General features: G+C 39.0%; 2 protein-coding genes across 2 annotated transcripts; one reads left to right on the forward strand and one right to left on the reverse strand.

The window, feature by feature from the left end:
- Positions 1-5101: 5101 nt before the first annotated feature.
- LOC128358544 (E3 ubiquitin-protein ligase RNF128-like) lies at positions 5102-7774 on the reverse strand. The gene has a single exon (XM_053318874.1). It carries the CDS (start codon positions 7541-7543, stop codon positions 6458-6460), a length of 1086 nt encoding a protein of 361 aa, XP_053174849.1. The 5' UTR covers positions 7544-7774; the 3' UTR covers positions 5102-6457.
- A 3799-nt stretch (positions 7775-11573) lies between these two features.
- Positions 11574-17477, forward strand: slc24a5 (solute carrier family 24 member 5). The gene is made up of 9 exons (XM_053319950.1): positions 11574-11730; positions 12052-12231; positions 13123-13206; positions 13508-13611; positions 13774-13874; positions 14427-14710; positions 14832-15038; positions 16335-16436; positions 16777-17477. The coding sequence occupies exons 1-9, from the start codon at positions 11574-11576 to the stop codon at positions 17097-17099; spliced, it is 1542 nt and encodes a 513-aa protein (XP_053175925.1). The 3' UTR covers positions 17100-17477.
- The last annotated feature ends 199 nt before the right edge of the window (positions 17478-17676 follow it).

Here is a 17676-nt window from a genome sequence, read left to right on the forward strand (position 1 = left end):
TGGCAGGAGTTGATGAAAAGCAGCTTGATCATTGATTTGTGTTGTCAAACTGTGCTGAGTGGCAGTTTCTTCTAGGAGGAAACTTTGGTTGAAACCTTGCCTCAGGCCATCAACATTCAGAGTGAGACAAGAGGATATTTTTCCAGCATATGATGATACACAGCTCAGTCACTCAGTCCGAAGACTGCTGACAAATAATTTTTATGAAGTATAAACAAATAGGGCTATTGATGGGAAAACCACACAGGATTCTTATAGGCTGGATTTTTACTTAGCAAATTGGTGTGACAAGTACAGGACTGGTCCTAGACAGATGTGGGCTCAGTGCTGAGACATCAGTTTAGCTGTTGAGACACAGACAGATTGAGATGCAGACATGTTTCTCAGACCTTTTCTGCTTTATAGGTGTCTTTCTCTTGAGGCACATATAGCATCTGCCTTTATCTGTCTTCCTCTTTCTCTGGTTCTCTTCCTCTCTCCCTCTAATCTCTGTGTGTGTTTGTGAAATAGACATGTCGAGGTTGAAATGAGGTTATAACACACAAAAAATGTTGGGAACATTTGGAAGCTTCAAAAGAAAAGGAGAATAACAAATGTGTGCCACACCACAGAGCAGAAAGTACAAAAACATAGAGGCGACATTTACTATTAATGACTATTACATAAATTAAAGTAGGGCTGCCACAATCAATCCACTGATTGTTTTCTCAATTAATTGATTAAACATCCTGTTTATAAAATGTCAGAAAACAGTGAGAAATGCTTTCATAATTTCCCAGAGCCACTAACAATTCAAAACCCCAGAACATTTAATTTGTTGTCATATAAGATGAAGGAAGAAGCTAGAAACAGTTAATGTTCAGTAGTTCTACTTGACATATCTCTAGTTAATTTTCTGTCAATTAACAAACCTAATAATTGACTAACTTTCAGCTGTACATCGATGACACATTATTAACCACTAATGACCCAACCTCCAACTACGACATGCACAAAAATATATACACTTGCATGTAGCTCAGTTTCAGGAAGAGTAAATGTAAGATCTGTGGTGGCAGACTATATTCCTGCTAGTCAGCATAATACTGTATTCATATTTCTCCAGTTGGTGGGAGACTTAATCATTGCAGTCCATTTGGCAGTTAAACTAAACCACAGATAGATATGTATGTCATTATGATTAAGAAACCCTGAGTAAAATAAGGACAAAAGGACAAAGGCATAACACACATAGCCAGACACATAAAAGCATCAGAAACAATAACAAAAATCACTAACTAAAGGTTAAAAGTTTAAAATCCACCAGTGGGATGAGATATTCAAGTTTTAAAATCCTCTGTAATACATTTCATTTATAAGGTGCAAAGTAGTGGAGGTCGGTCTTTTCAAGTTCAGTATTTACCCGAGGTGTAACTGGTCTGGTGAGCAGTGATTTGACTTTGAGAGGAGAGGTGATATACTGAGGCAGTTCTTGCAAGAGACATTTATAAATAAAAATGATAGAAGGTAGTTCGCGTCCTGTTGCTCGTAAGGACAAGCCTAGTTTTTCATAGTGCACAGCGATGTGTACGATATTTATCTCCTGTAATGAAACGCAAAGCACAGTGATAAACTGCATCAAGCTGTTGTAGTAAGGTAGAGTGAGCAGCATGACAATAAAGGAAAGGCTTAAAACTTAAAATAGATGAAACGCCCGGTGTCTTTACCTAGGGTGGTCATCTGGATCATTGAGTGGGATATAGATAACCATGCCACATGAACTTCCTTCCCTGCTATTGAGTTGGAAAGGAAAGGGATTTCTTCCTGGGACATTCTTTCCATTTCCTTTAACCTCATATGCCAAGCTGCATGCCTTTTTACAGTCAGCAGGAAAAGAGAGCAATGGAGGGTGAGAAGGCTGGCATGTCAAAGGACAGGACAAGTGTGGCCGTAACGACAATGACACACAGGATGAGAGTTGTTTTGTCCCATGTATTTAGGTATACTCAGCATTGTCTGATGTGCCATGGGGACCACACATTATGCTGGGGACATTAAATATATGTGGACATGTGGAGCAGACTTTTCCTGATTAGATAATACTGGCAGACATTTCAGCATGCTGCTGCATTAAAAAGCCACGAGCCACTGAGACTGAGTCTCCCTAATAATGTGACCATAAACTGATAGGCCAAAAGACAGAAATCCTGCACGAAAGAAGTTGTGACTAATATACTCAATATTTGCACTTCATCACTGAGTCAATGAAAAGTTAAAGATGTGGAGAAGGGATTACATACCCCTTATATATAATTCATATATGTATATTTATATACCAAGGCATTTGATCTTCCACATGTCTTGAGGCTGCAAAATGAATTGTCCTGTGGGGATAAATAAAGTTGTTTGATTGATTAATTGATTGATTGATAATGGTCTGCTTAAGCAATACAAAAGAAATGTTTTATGTTGTGCTTACTGACTAAAATGGATTAATTTGCTTCTTACTGCACTTTTGTAATCACATTTTCCTCCTTCATTGGGATAATTACTCAAGACAGTCTGGGAATAAAGAGCCAGAGACAAGACAAAATACAATAATTTAATTAGAAAGACTTTCTTTTCTTTCTCTCAACTAAAACTGCACATCCACAGCAGAGAAAAAGACACAGAGACAGATAGACAGACAGAAAAAAAGACAGCCAAACAGATAGACAAATAGACATGTGTGCATATGTGTGTTGAAGCCTCAATAAAGATTAAGAGGGGCCAAAGACAAAGAAGAGAAGGAGAACTGGGCCGTTGGAAGAATAAAGCAGGTGAAGTACTCTATTTCATTATGGCAGGATTTATTACTTTGTACTTTCCACTCAAGCAAGAAATTGATCCTGTATCTGAGACCAAAAAATGAAAGGATGGGACTGTCTGGATAACGTTTTTACCTTTGCCAGGACTGAATTCAAATTCATTGCGAGTGATGATATTCTCCACCAGGTGGTGTTGCAGGGCTATTATAACCTTAACTGGGACACTGAGTCACAGCACTGGGCACAGGCCTTCAGCTTAGCCTAACACCAACGTCATCTGTTTATTTAACCACAAACATAGACCTACTCGTTATATCTTTTATTCAGTCCCATGCCTCCACGTTCTTTCCGACAGAAAGCATGAGATATTTATTATGATTAGACTGTACAGGAGTAGATAAGGTCTGAAACCGCTCCAGTAGTTAATTCCATTGTTTGATTCTTTTCTGGAAGTGAAGGTCAAGTGCGGTGTTAGAGTACAGCCACACACTAGTATGCCATTAAATGAAAACCTTCTGACTCAATTTTCTCTTTAACAACTTCAATAAATCAGAGGAGCACCACCGCTGAGCAGACCGTGCCTCTAACCCCGGGCTTGCTGGTTGTTCCTAGCCTGGCCAGTTAGTTCACTATTGATTCTCTGTCTCCCTGTGATACCACTATAACCATCTGACCTATGAATGCTGAGCTCACAGCTCTGGCCTGAAATCCAGTACACGTGCTGCCCTCAGAGGGGAGAGGGAACACAATGAGAAAAAAGACTCGGTTCATCCTCTGAGCTCCACTGCTCTCACAAAAAACTTGTGCCCTCAGTTCATGTCCAGTTAGTCTACCTGATTTAGCTTTTACACCTATTCCCCCTACCTCCCCTCACCTGGATGTTTCATATACTTCAACTCCACTGACACAATATAACCTACACATACTTTTTAAAGCGAACTCTTTTATGGTACTGTGAGGATAGCTTTAAACCAATAGTTCAGTGCCAATATGAACATGGAAATAGGTTTTCCTCTCAGTAATCATTCCTTCTGCTAATACTGTCCATTAAATGGTCCCTTCTAAATGTGCTTATAATGGAAGTCATGAGGGACAAAATCCAGAGTCCTCATTTCTGGCAAAAATTTATCTAAACATGTATCTGACGCTAATGAAGCTTCAGCAATTAGTCTTATCAAATGGATATCGTCCAAAGTCCATTTCATATCAACGTGATATGAAATTAATCTTTGTATTTTCCATGACAGTGTTTCCTTGTTGAGCTGCAGTAACAGGACTACAACATAAAGGGGAAATTCTGAACTAAAAAAAAATATATATTGAAAGATTTGGATCGATAAAGCTCTGTATTAGCTCCAGATAAATATTTACAGAACAATGACTTCTGTCCCCCATGATTTACATTAGGAAGGAATCTCTTAATGGTCAGTATGAACAGGAGGAAAGATTACAACAAGAAAAACCTGATCAATGTTTATTAAGGCACATGAATATTGTTAAAACTGACTTGAAAACCTGAGAACCTACTTTTACTGACAGTATGCTATAATGCAGTTCCCAGCCTGGGGGTCATGACCTCTCAAGATGTCCCACAAACATTTTAAGGAGTCACCAGACACCTGTATTTACACAACATAATGTATATTTCTTCCCAACAGACTCATACACATCTTTAGGCTTCTGAAAATCCTTTAAAATGAAACTATCCGAGACGGAAAATAACTGTAAAACTGTAAACTGCTCACTTAGCATGTTAAGGTCATAACCTGTGCTCATGCATCAGAAAATGACATTCTTTATTTTAAGAGGTCAGGAGCCAAACAGGTTGGCAACCACTTGTCTTAAGAACAAGCTCATTTTACAGTGTGTCAGCTGTTTATAATGACACCGACTCGCTCCGTGAATATGCTCAATAGCCTCATTAAATTCTTAGAAAGGCTTGCAATTTTGTTCCACATTTAACTATAGATGTACCTCTAAAAGGCACTCGTTAAAAAAAATCTTTCCATTCCATTGCCATGCAGCTGCGTATCTCTACGTGCTCGGTCAGGCCCCTCTACTTATGTGATATGATGATTATCCAGCTCAAGCTCAAGGTGTGTGCAGATCTGCTCCCACCTGTGCAGAGGTAATTACAGATCCACTCCCCTCCAAGAGTCATAATTCTAAAAGTGAGGCATTATTTAATCATACATAGACCCAACATAAAGGAACACACCTGCCCATTCACACACACTCACATATTTCCAAAAATAATCCTACATCCGCCAAACACACACACAGAGAAACGCCATTCTTATAAGCACATATGCTCGTAAATTTGGCCTCATTTTGAGGGATTTATTGCGTTCTAATAAGCATCAATGTGATTTAATACAGCAAGTATATTCATTTTTACAGAATTCATTTTTAAGACTCCTGGAATCTGTAACATTGCAGTGAAAATGATTTAATATAGAAAAATATATTAAGTACCATTATCAGTTTATCCCCACCAGCAAACAAGGAAATGAAACAATTCTTTAGCGTTATCATTTACCAAGGGACAAACCTTATCTAAGGAATTGGAAGAATTGTTAAATATATTCTAAAATGTACCCATGTGAGAGTTCAGAGGTAGACCACAGGGATAGAATAAACTCCAATCCAAATAATTCAAAGGAAAAACCTGGAAGACTTGCTAAAGCATAAGAATTTGTGCATACACATGGAAATCATCTGTTCAGAGAAAGAAAGGAATATACATATTTTATGCATAACTTTCATGTTCAATCTCATTATAAGGTATATATAATTTCAAAAAACAGTACACATAAAGATAATTTCCCCCTATCCAGCAAATATTATATCTCTTTTTACAGTTATATGATCTATGGTTTCATTGACATTATTACATTGCTGCATTACTGTGGGACTTCTCTATTTTTCAATAGAAGCAACACATCAGGATGGAACTAACTACTCTCACTTCATTTGCGGTAAAATGTTTCTATAAATCATGTTTCTAAAGAGTCTCAGCCCCTCAGGTGATATTATTCACTCATCACAGTGAAATGTGCGTCATGCTGTTTTTCCTGTTGAGGGTGTGTTCATAAGGTTGGCTATAAACACAGCCTGACAACCTGACTATGAAAAGGAAACAAAAAATATATTCCAATTTAAAAAGAGTAGACATCAAATCAAAAAGTCAAATTGTTGCTAATTATGGGAATGAGTATATAATACACTCTGCTCTGGTTTTTAAAATTAATTAATTATTAATTTTCAGGGACTGTGACTATTTGAGGAAATTTGGCCACGATTTCAAACAGATATTCAAATGTTCTGCTGCACTTCCTCCCCAGCCAGTGTTGTGTTTGTGTTCAGTATGCAAAACAGATATTTGACACTGGCATCAGTCCACAGCTACTCATTTTATAATCTAATTGAATGACCTATGGTTAACTTTATGAACACACCTGATGACTACACACATGCACCAAAGATGGACACAAATAAAATGTAATGTTAAAAGTCCATTAACATCTATATATCTGTGTTTCCTGTTAGGACATTTTAATTTGATTCCATTGTGCTGGTTCAATCGATGTGTCCCAGAAAAAGTTGATTTCAAACAGGTAATGTGACTGTGTCCTAGTTTGTTGCTGTTTTGTTTCCGTTGCTGTTGCTGTTCACTCTCTCGTGGCCCGTGAATCTCCCTCAAAGGCCCTGTTGTCATAGCTGTTCTGATGTCTCAGTAGGTCAGGGTCCGCTGGGTCATTCAGTGGGACCTCATATAAGGGATCGCCTCCTGTTATTGTGATTACAGTGACCTCTGGTGTTGACTCAACAGAAATATCTTTTGACTCTTCCTCAACTCCCAAGGCCTTCAGGATGTCACACTTACACATAGGGCAGGTCCTTTTCTCCAGCAACCAGGGCTCAATGCAGGTTTTGTGGAAGATGTGGTCACATATCAGCACTGTCACCACTTCGCCTGCCTTGTAGGGATCAATGCACACAGCACACATATGGGAGTCGGAATCAGTTTCATCATCCCCTGTCTTCAGTTTGCGCACTTGTAGACGTCCAATCGCCTTCTTGGCCTCCGATTTCAGCCTTCTCTCATCGCGCCTGTGCATGCGCATGTTGTAGAGACGGTTTGCAGAGACAAACACAAAGTAGGAAATCGAGGCTGCTGTCACAATGAAGAAGGCGATGGACAGGAAGTAAAGCCAGTAGGTGTCCATCCAGGGTCCGTGAGGGCTGCCTACATCAATAAGCATCTGCACTTCTGTTCCATTTTTCACCAAGTTGACAACCTCCATGCCCTGAACGTTGCCAATCATGATGGCCACAATACCAGCTGCATCCGAGTGCGTCATGTGAGTGGTGCTGTTGCCACTGCCATCCACATTATACACAACCACACCTGATGCTCCTTGACGTTTGGCAGCATTGATCTTGTCACTGAAGGTACAGTTGCCCCTTTTAATCAGGGCTATCCAGGGTGGAACGCTGGAATTGCGAGTGTAGACAGGATCTGGACCACAGCCTCTGGGATCTCCCTTGGGAAGTGCAACTATGCCTGAGGCTTTCGTCACGGGAGAGCTACGGCCATACACCCCACACTCACAATACCGGTCCTCAGTCTTATTGTTGCTGTTAACATAGCTTATTTCCACTACAGCTGTCCAAAATACCAATGCTGCTGAACAACGAGCAAGTCCTGACAAACACAGCAAAAGCAATAGACCATGTTGTGTCTCCTTACCCATGGTAACGCTCTTCTTTAAACAACAGGAAGCACTCTGTTAGCTTCTTTAGCTTCTTTAAAAATCCTTTGTGAGTCCCAGTTCCTGGTTGTTTGAGCCCCAGCGATCTGAATACAACTACAGTTTCAGCCAACCTGCTGTCAACGGTAATCTGATATGAGTCTCTGGTAACATAACACGAGCTATGCGTCAGCCACTCACCTCTCGTTATCTTCCTGAACCTTGAACACTGAGCATTCTGCGCAGAGGGCAGGGCGCTGCTATTCAACAAGTTGAAGTACAAAAAAAACACAGGGACCTGTGCTGTTTCCAGAGCCAAGGAACAACATTCGAGAAGGCAAGACGCGATAAGCAAATGATAAGGATAATTTCATGGACATAGGTCAATAACAGAGCAGTCCTGTGAAACTCATAAAAGCTGCTGAGTTTCCTTGTGTAATGATGACTAAGGCAACTCAGCTGGTTTTTCTTGTTTGACTTGTTTCCTTCCCCTATTTCTTCAACCAAAACTGAGAAAAAAAGGAAACACGTATTACTCCACTGTCTTGTGCACAAAGACAAATGCGGACTGCTCTCAGGTCAAGCCTTAACAAACATGTAGAGACTAATTATACATGTGTTATGTAATTCTCACAGGATTCAAACACAATCACATGGTAAAGTTTCCTGTGTTTGGATTGTTAAAGGTACTCAGCTAAAAGCATAGCAGTGACAACTGAGATGGAACAGGGCATTGTCAAGTTTCCACTGTATCGTCTTACACACAAGTGAAAGCCCACATACACACACGCGCACGCACACACACACACGTACACACTGAGAGAGACAGGAAGGCTTCCAGTGACAAAAGAGATGGAGAAGTTTCTGGCCGAGTTACTTTACCTTAGTTCTCCAACACGCACGCACGCACACACACACACACACACACACAAAAGCAGTACACAGGCTCCTGCAGAATGTGCTGTTAAATAATTTATCTTGGTGGGACAAAAATCTGTAAATAAAAGAGAGCCTGGTATTTATTCTTAGTATGGGTGCAGCTCACAGTACTTGATAACGAGAACAATGGTGCTGCTATGACCCTTAAATGCCTGAAACTGAAATATTTACCTAACAGGCCAAAGTAAAATGTACGAAACTCTAATTTATGTTGTAATAACTAACACTGTTTTTGTTTTTCTCCATACCATATTTGGGTGAATTTAGGGATCATATTTTCATACAAAGATACCTAAAACTTTCTGCACATATACTGGCATCTGCTGGTCAGTTAGAGGTCTGATCAAAGACAATAATAAAGTGCAATTCATTCAAGCCCCTCCCCACCTACCTGGCAAGGAAGAAGTTGATAAGGGCAGGTGTGCAGAGCAGAGCATGGAGTCAGCAAAACTCTGTGGATAACAAATAGCATATCTGCAACAATTAGTTGATTAGTTGGCAACTATTAAATTAATCACCAATTATTTTGACAACTGATTAATCATTGTGAGAATTTTTAAGAAAAGAGTGTCCAAATTCTGTATGTATATGTTTTCTGGTACCTTTAGTCTTCTATGACAGTAAACTGAATATTTTTGGATAGATTTGGATTCTTTGTGCATGATAAACTGACTTCAAAACTAAGAATAGATCTAAAACCGACTGAACCTGAACTACACACTGAAAAGACTGACTAACAACTAAGGCATGAGGAAACCTGAACATACCAAAACTCTGAACTTTGTTACACTATAGGGGACAAGTAATTACTTCAGAGGCACTAAGGGCATCTTTATGGCTTATTCAGAAGTTGAATAAGTTAAACTATAGTCTTTTATTGGTTTTAACAACATGTTTTTCTGCTGTAATATAGCAGAGAAATATGGATTGTGAAACTATTGCAAAAAATATTTTGCATAAGGCCTCCAAAAAGCTGGAAAAGGCCCATCCATAATCTAAATATATTCAGTTTACTATCATAGAAAACTAAATGAACCAGGACATTTTCATTAATTACTAATTTTCTGTCAATCAAATAATGATTGCAGCCCTATATTACACACAGTAGCTATGCCTGTGGAGTAATAACTTGCACCTTTAAAAAAAAAAGATAACAACAGAAAACTGTAGTCAAATTATGTGGGTTTGCTGTTAAATAAACAAATAAATAAACTTCTATGAATAAATATGGAAAAGATACAGAGTATAGCATAACCATGAAATGTGTCATTGTGAAATGAAATGGCAACTGAGGAAAATGACACAACAAATATAAAAAATAGACTTTGGTCCCCGGATATTTTGCAATAAAAACAGCTGGAATTAAATTGCAAAAAAAATACATTTCAACAAAATAAAATAATAAAATAAAGTACGGTACACAGCAATAGAGAACATTTGTGTTTTGTCCTTGTGTATGTGTGTTTTGTGTAGGCTAATGATTTTAATCGTCTGTTAAATTTTAAGCGCTTTTGGTCTCGATAACACACATGATCGTCACACAAAAGCTACACATTAACCACAGCAATGCCAGCGAATGCCTCACACCTGTCTAAACCAACTATACCACACAGGGGCGCCATTCACTCAATGTTGTATAGTATTACTTGACAATAAAGTATTGTTCTGATTCCTGACATCCATCATAACAAGAGCAGCACGTGCAGTTTAATGTGCCGGGGAATCAAAGTGCCACATAGACTTTAGGGAATACCCCCCTTGGTGGCAACCTTCAAAATATCTTATTAAACGTTTTGCATCCATTTTACCTGCACATCAAATTGTCATTATTAACATAAATTAAATAAAGAAGGAAACTTACCACTTGTTTTGTTGGTGGTGTGGATTGTCTGCAGCGAAGATTGACGTTTAAATCATTAACTTTTAGTTTCCTTGGCGCGCAGATGTCTTCACTTGTGCACAGAAACCGCAAGAGTGGTACTCTGTTGACTTTGGGGAAAACTTGGGTCCTGTCTAGATGGTAACCCTAGCCTTGCGAAAGATCTCGCGAAACTGATCATTTTAACCCAAAGCACGAATTTTCCCTAATCAAGTGGACTGTGTGCCTAAAGCTAACCAGACCTGAATCACAGCGTCGTTACATTAAAAAACATAATTATTTCTGTACAATATGATCGTCGCATACAATGAAGGAACTAAGCGTTCAAATCTCGCGAGAGATTTTCACAATTTGGGGGTTACCTTAAAGATACGCAACTTGGGGCATGTCCAAACAAGTCTGATACCCCATACTCCCCTACAAAAACACCACACACCCCCTTTTAGTTCATATTAATTAAACAGCATATGTGGATGTTGTAATCAGACTAGATCATATAGTTTACGCTGAAACATTTGGTAGTCAACAACTGAAAAGCTTAATAACTGTAGGCAGGATCAATCTATGTACTGATGTAGCCTAAAGAAGACTGAGATTCAGGTGAAAGCTCGAAGAAAGCTCGTAAGTGGGTTTTTGATTTGAGATTATTTTATTTGATGCTTTGTCATGTTTTCTCGTTGTTGTTTGTTTTTTTTTGTTTTTTTTTATATATATTGTGTTGTTGTATATTGATATGTTGTCCTGTTGATGGATATGATCAATCATAAATCAATCATCAAAGTGTTTTAGCTGCAGGCCTATAATAGATATTCGAAAGCTTGACCTATAGGCATGAAAATTGTTGTGAGGTTTCTAAGAAAAAGGAAAGAAAAGACTGATTTTCCACATTTCCACATGTGGTTGGACCTTGTTATAGTTGAGGTGGGTTTATCCTGTATTACATCCCTGAGGCGCCTCACATACAGGAGTCTGCTCAAGTCGGCTGGAATGACTCGCAACTCGTGATCCCCCACTCTTAGTAACACCAGGCCTTAAAAGATGCTTTCTCCCCCCCAGTAATCTCTCTCTTTGCAAACTCGTAGTTGTAGTGTAGTGTTAGATGCAGCTCTAACACACAGCTTCAAGCCACATTTAATCTTTGCATGCTTGTTAGAGTTTATGACTCCTTGGAATAATTCCTAATTTATCTTCTTTCTTTTTTTTTTTTGACTCACCATGAACAAAGTTACAGCTCTGCAGAAAAAGAAGAGAAAAGATTTTATTCCTTACTTCCTGGGATTTGTACTATTTTTGTATTGCACGCTCCATCTTGTGTCATTCACAGCAAAAACAGCTCAGGAAACCCACTCTACCAGGGTGCGTCGGGCTCTTGGTGAGAAGATTTATATGTGTTTGTGATAATCAAGTCTATATAAAGTATATTTAAACCCCAGTATAGTTTTATAGAATGTTAGTCTAATTTTATAACCTATTTAATGTGTAATTTACAAATGTCACAGCTCATTTTTGTGCTTTTACAAACTGTGAGTAATCAATTGTGGCTCAGCGACTGTGACTGTTTCCTCCACTAATACTCATGTCTTATTGGCATGAAATTCCATGTAACTGCCATTTCAAAGTTTAGACAGGCTGTTTGTGTGGTGTTGTGAACAATGAGTACTGAACAATATGTATGTGTGTCTTACTATTTCAGAGAATGAAACAGAGTGTGTCTTACCACAGTCTTCTGAGTTTCCTGCCGGCTTTTTCACAGTGCAGGAGAGAAAGGATGGAGGGCTCATCATTTATTTTATGCTTATTTTCTACATGCTTTTGGCTGTAGCAATAGTCTGCGATGATTACTTTTTGCCATCCTTAGAAGTGATCAGTGAGCGTAAGTGACATGAAATACAAGCTATTTGATGTTTGTGTGTGTTTAAAGGGAGTGTGGACAAAGCTTAGCTCATTACATTAACAGTAACTGTAATGTAACTGTTGGAATAATAGGGTTTAGTCTATAACTTGGATTAAAACCTCACTAGTTTTATAATAGCCTACTTGTATATTCCATTAACATGACTATTATAAGGTGTTTTATTAAGGTATATGTAATTCAAGTTGAAAGTTTGTTTGCAGTTTATATTGGTTTCATCTGGGGGGGGATTTTATGGTTTAGATTAGTAGAATTAGTAGACTAGCACCTAACAAGTATTTCTATTACTGATTAATCTGCAGGATATTTTGTCAATAAATCTATTAATCGTTTGGTCTAAAACTGTGAAAAATGCCTGTTATGATTTCTTTGTATTTATGGTGACATTATGTTTGATGCAAAAAAGGTTCAAATCCTCACATTAAAGCATTCAGGCTTAAACAAATGTAAGACAAAGATTAATTACACTAATACACTACTTTACAGATGCAGTAGACAGATGGACAGTGATAACATTGACAGATTGTGTACATTGATGTATGTTAAATAAATAAAAATGATTTGTGGGAAGATAATTTTCACCAGGGTGTGGGTGGGCTGTGTTTCTATTCTTGCTGTAGATGAGGGTATGTGTAGGCTACCGCAATCAGAAGTTATAATACACACATTTAACTAATAAACTGAGCAAGGATGGATCATTAAAATAACAAAGACACTGTAGACAAAGTATAATTATTTTCAGTTATTAATTTTGAGGCTGTTGGATTATACAGTATATCATCAGGTGTGTTAACTTGTACAAAAATGCATATTCTAATCATGTATTCTGTCTGTTTTCTGTATCTCTCTCAGGTCTGGGATTGTCTCAGGATGTAGCAGGAGCAACATTTATGGCAGCTGGGAGTTCTGCACCTGAGCTGGTGACAGCCTTTCTGGGTAATCATGCATTTGTATAATAATTACAACCACCAATGTCAATGATGACAATGGCATCATCATTACTGTCGCTGTCTCCTTACCAAACCTGATGAACTGTGACTTCAGCACCATATGGGAATAGAAAGAGACTGTGGCCTTTGATTAGGACATCTTTCCTCTTGGCACCTTGTTTGCTCCCCAGGCCTTTAGCTCATCCTTCTTATCAATGGTGCCATGTTGTCTCATTGTCTGCTGTGCTGATATGTGTTTTTTTTCTTGTTGTTGTTCATTTGTTTTTTTAATGTGTGTGCTATGACAGGTGTGTTTGTGACAAAGGGAGACATTGGGGTCAGCACCATTGTGGGATCAGCGGTTTACAACCTCTTAGGAATCTGCGCTGCATGTGGAATCTTGGCCCCTATGGTACATTCTGACGCATGCACACATATTCAGACAAAGATTACATCCATACCAATCACGTGTACTACAATAAAAGAAGCAACTTTACTGTGTCAGAGCGGAAGAGTCTCTGTTTGCATTGTGTTTTATATGCTGTAAACCATTTATTTTTGTTCTCTTCATTAGGCAGGACGTCTCACCTGTTGGCCTCTGTTCAGGGACTGCCTGGCATATGGCATTAGTGTTACAGCTGTTATTGCCATAATATCGGATAGCAAGGTGTACTGGTGAGTGCGGGCTGTGACTGTGTAAGACCTATCCATAAAAGTGGTTGTTTATTGGTGTTTACTGTATCTTGTCACTATGAACAAAATAGCATAAAAATAGATCACAGGTAAAGTACCGAGTGGTACAACGCTGTGACTCACACACGTTTATTACTTACAGTACCGTATAGTGCAATAAATATCCCGTTTTACCATATCACATCATAACACAACAAATTGTTTATGACATGTTTCTATGACATGTACCAGATTAACTCAACTTTGGTGATTGCACAATGAGACAAACAAGGAGCGTTGTCTTATTAAGATCAAGATATGGAGTTTTATGAAAGCTAAACTAGATATTTTTTTGCTTTAAAATAAAGAGATCAAATTGAACTATAATAAAATGCACAACAATGTTGGCTAACAACACCAAAATTAAATTGAAAACAAATTGTTTTTTGTCTGCAATCCACAGAACTGTCACCTGAACATAGGTCTTTTAAAAATAACCATTTTAGACATGTAACACTCTTCAAAGTCATTTATACATGTATGTCTTGTTTACAGGTATGATGCTGCCAGTCTGTTGCTGGTCTATGGTGTCTACATTGTGGTTCTGTGCTTTGACATTCGCATCAGTGAGTTTGTCCTGAGGAAGCTGAGTCCCTGCTGCACCTGTCTGGGTAAAAGGCCCGGTGAGAAGGCGGAGACGCAGCCACTGATGGGCTGGAATGACGAAACAAGTCTGCGAGTCCACAGTCGCTCCAGAACAGACAGCGGGATCTTCCAAGATGACTCTGGATACTCTCAGCTCTCTCTCAGCCTGCATGGTCTCAATGAGATTCCTGAAGGTAAGATGCATCTTGCAAAGATGGTGTGTCCAGCTGTTGACACGCTTGCTTGACCTTTATAACACCCCTTGATGATATGATAGTACCCTACCCATAAGCTGTTTCTCTGCCTGCATCCCAGAGCATAAAAGTGTGTTTTCCGTGCCGGAGAGCGACTTTAAAAGGATCCTCTGGGTTTTATCTCTACCCATCATCGTTCTGCTTTTCCTGACCATCCCCGACTGCAGGAGAAGGTTCTGGAAGAAGTGGTTCGTGGTAACCTTCTTCATGTCAGCTGTCTGGATCTCAGGTTTTACATACCTGCTGGTGTGGATGGTCACTGTTGTTGGTAAGTATTGTTTAACTATGAATTCATGATGAGCTCTATGTATTTCCTTATGTCTTAAAAGGTGGTCAGCAGGTGTAAGTCACTCAGTGTGTTATGGAGCGTTCGTGGATCACAAGTGTTTGAAACTTGTGAGAAAAAATGTGTGATTTGCAGAGTAGAATCACATGTTGGTCTGCTGGCTAATTCCTGAGATGCCATTGTCCTGGAAAGTTAAGACGGGGGTTATTGTAGCTCCAGTGGGCCATGTGCCTATCCAGCCGCAGAAGGATTACAGGCTGCTTCACCCCTAAGGAAATACAGTCATGTGAGCCGTGGTGTATACAGAACTACCCACAGGCACGGCTCCAAGAACAGCTTCACCCTCTCCATCTACAACTGAGATGTAAAACTGACCTAAGATCAGGATAAAAGGGCAGCTTCATCATGTGACAGTGGCAGGTCTACTGAAGTATAATGAGATTATTATTCTGTAGTCGTAACAAAGACTCAGATGGAGGGCGACTTTAGTCTTATGAAAGAGCAGATGGGAGACTGAGCAGATACAGTGCAAACATACAGTATGTGATTGAAAAGGTTTCCCTGTGGCTCTGTTCTGCTCAGTGACATCATACTGCGTGACTCAGGGGTCTCATGAAAGTCTACAGGGAGGATGGGGATTCATTTCAAGTGTTGGTTCAAAATAGTGGACTACTATTTGGGTTTAAGACTGAGGGTGGGGCTCTGCTGGGTGAATGTGGTCTTATGACGTCAGTATTTCTAAAATCCTGATTAAAGCCCTCCCTCCAGTGATACAGTTTCCATCAATCATTTGGTTTATTTCTCAAATCACAATTGAAACATTCACACCATCTACTCACTTGTGCACTCCATAAAACCAATCTCTTATCCTGCAAATACACATTCATGCAAATAATTGTGTACAATTGTCTGCTGTTTCCTACATTATCAATTGCTTATGTCACGCTGATGAAAGTGTTTTATACTGGATGATGAAGTATTTGTCATTACGATGGCACTGACATGTTCATTGATATATGAGTTACTTCTGAGAGATGAATTTAGGATTTTGAGTTAGGTACGGGCTTTTGCAGGTAATCCATTGTGTGGTGCTGTTTGTACCAATTGTTTTGAGAATTCACTGTTTTCTAAATGTTAAGCATGATTTGAGAAAAGTACCAGATCAAAAAGAAAAACAAATGTATTAACTCTATAGCCACAGTAAAGATCAGCTGCTGTTCTCTTTGTAACTTGATGATGTTGGTAAAGGAATCTGACGTTGGTGTTTTGTTCACACAGGTGAAACACTTAGCATCCCTGATACAGTGATGGGACTCACTCTGATGGCTGCTGGAACCAGTATACCTGACACCGTAGCCAGTGTGATGGTGGCCAGAGAAGGTAACATCAATATCATGTTTTCCTGGTTATGTAGTTTGAGAACCCATAACAATACAGAATATGAAAATGTTACGTTACAATCCTTTACTTCACCACTGTTGGGAAAACTCCTTTAAGTTAAATTCTCACAATTATATTCAAATCTGGCAACTGCCTAAAATGGTTGTTTTTAACCAGACCTTGTGAAGTATTTCTTCTTGAACCACATTAAATTGGCAACTATTGCTATTTAAGTGATAACTACCGCCATTGAAAATGATAGTAATCATAACTTCAAAACCCAAAGTCTGGATAGGTGTCGAGACTTGAAACCAAATTTATAATTTTCTCTGCTTAACAGGGAAAGCTGACATGGCGATGTCCAACATCGTGGGTTCAAATGTATTCGACATGCTCTGTCTTGGACTGCCTTGGTTCATCAAGACTGCATTTGTGGACACCAACAACCCTGTTGAGGTCAACAGCACCGGACTGTTATTCATTTCCGCCACACTCCTCCTTTCGATTGTCTTCCTTTTTGTTGCTGTTCATGTGAACGGATGGAAATTGGACTGGAAGTTGGGAATTGTTTCCCTCTTCTGCTACATCCTCTTTGCCACCATGTCCATCCTCTATGAGCTGGGGATTATTGGGAATAATCCCATAAGACTGTGCAGTGACTGAGATCTGACCTTCCCAGGACCAAAGCCATATTGAGACTCTTAACAGTCCAAAAAGAACAAGAAAAATGTTAAGCCTGTAAGATCCTCAAATGTCAAGACAAGGAAGCGTGATCCCACTCCATCACACTTTTGAAGATAATGTGCCACAGAAGACGTGCTGGTCACATCTCAGGAAGAGAATGATCTCTATTATTACATATTTAACAAAAGGTGCCAAAGATCTTGATACTCTTGCGTGTGCCTATCAAGCCTATGACCTGGACTGTTACAATACAATGAAGACTCATTATCCATTAAGTTCTGGCATGTCTTACTAAAGGCACATAAACAGAGAATCTGTTGTCACAAAGGTGAACAACAGACCAGAGAAGTAATAAAAATGTCCATTGAACTCATTCACCGTGTTCTTCCTTCTGAGCAGGCTGGTAAGAGACAACAAAGAAGAAAATAAACATCATCAAAAAAACCCTGATAAGGATTTATGGTCTTTACTACCTGCAAAGGAGGCAGAGGAAAAAGCCATAAAATTGAAGAGGAAAAAAAACGGAAAACTTTCCACTTGCATACTCTTATCTAAA

This window comes from Scomber japonicus, chromosome 1 (assembly GCF_027409825.1).
Source record: "Scomber japonicus isolate fScoJap1 chromosome 1, fScoJap1.pri, whole genome shotgun sequence".
NCBI classification, from domain to species: Eukaryota; Metazoa; Chordata; class Actinopteri; order Scombriformes; family Scombridae; genus Scomber; species Scomber japonicus.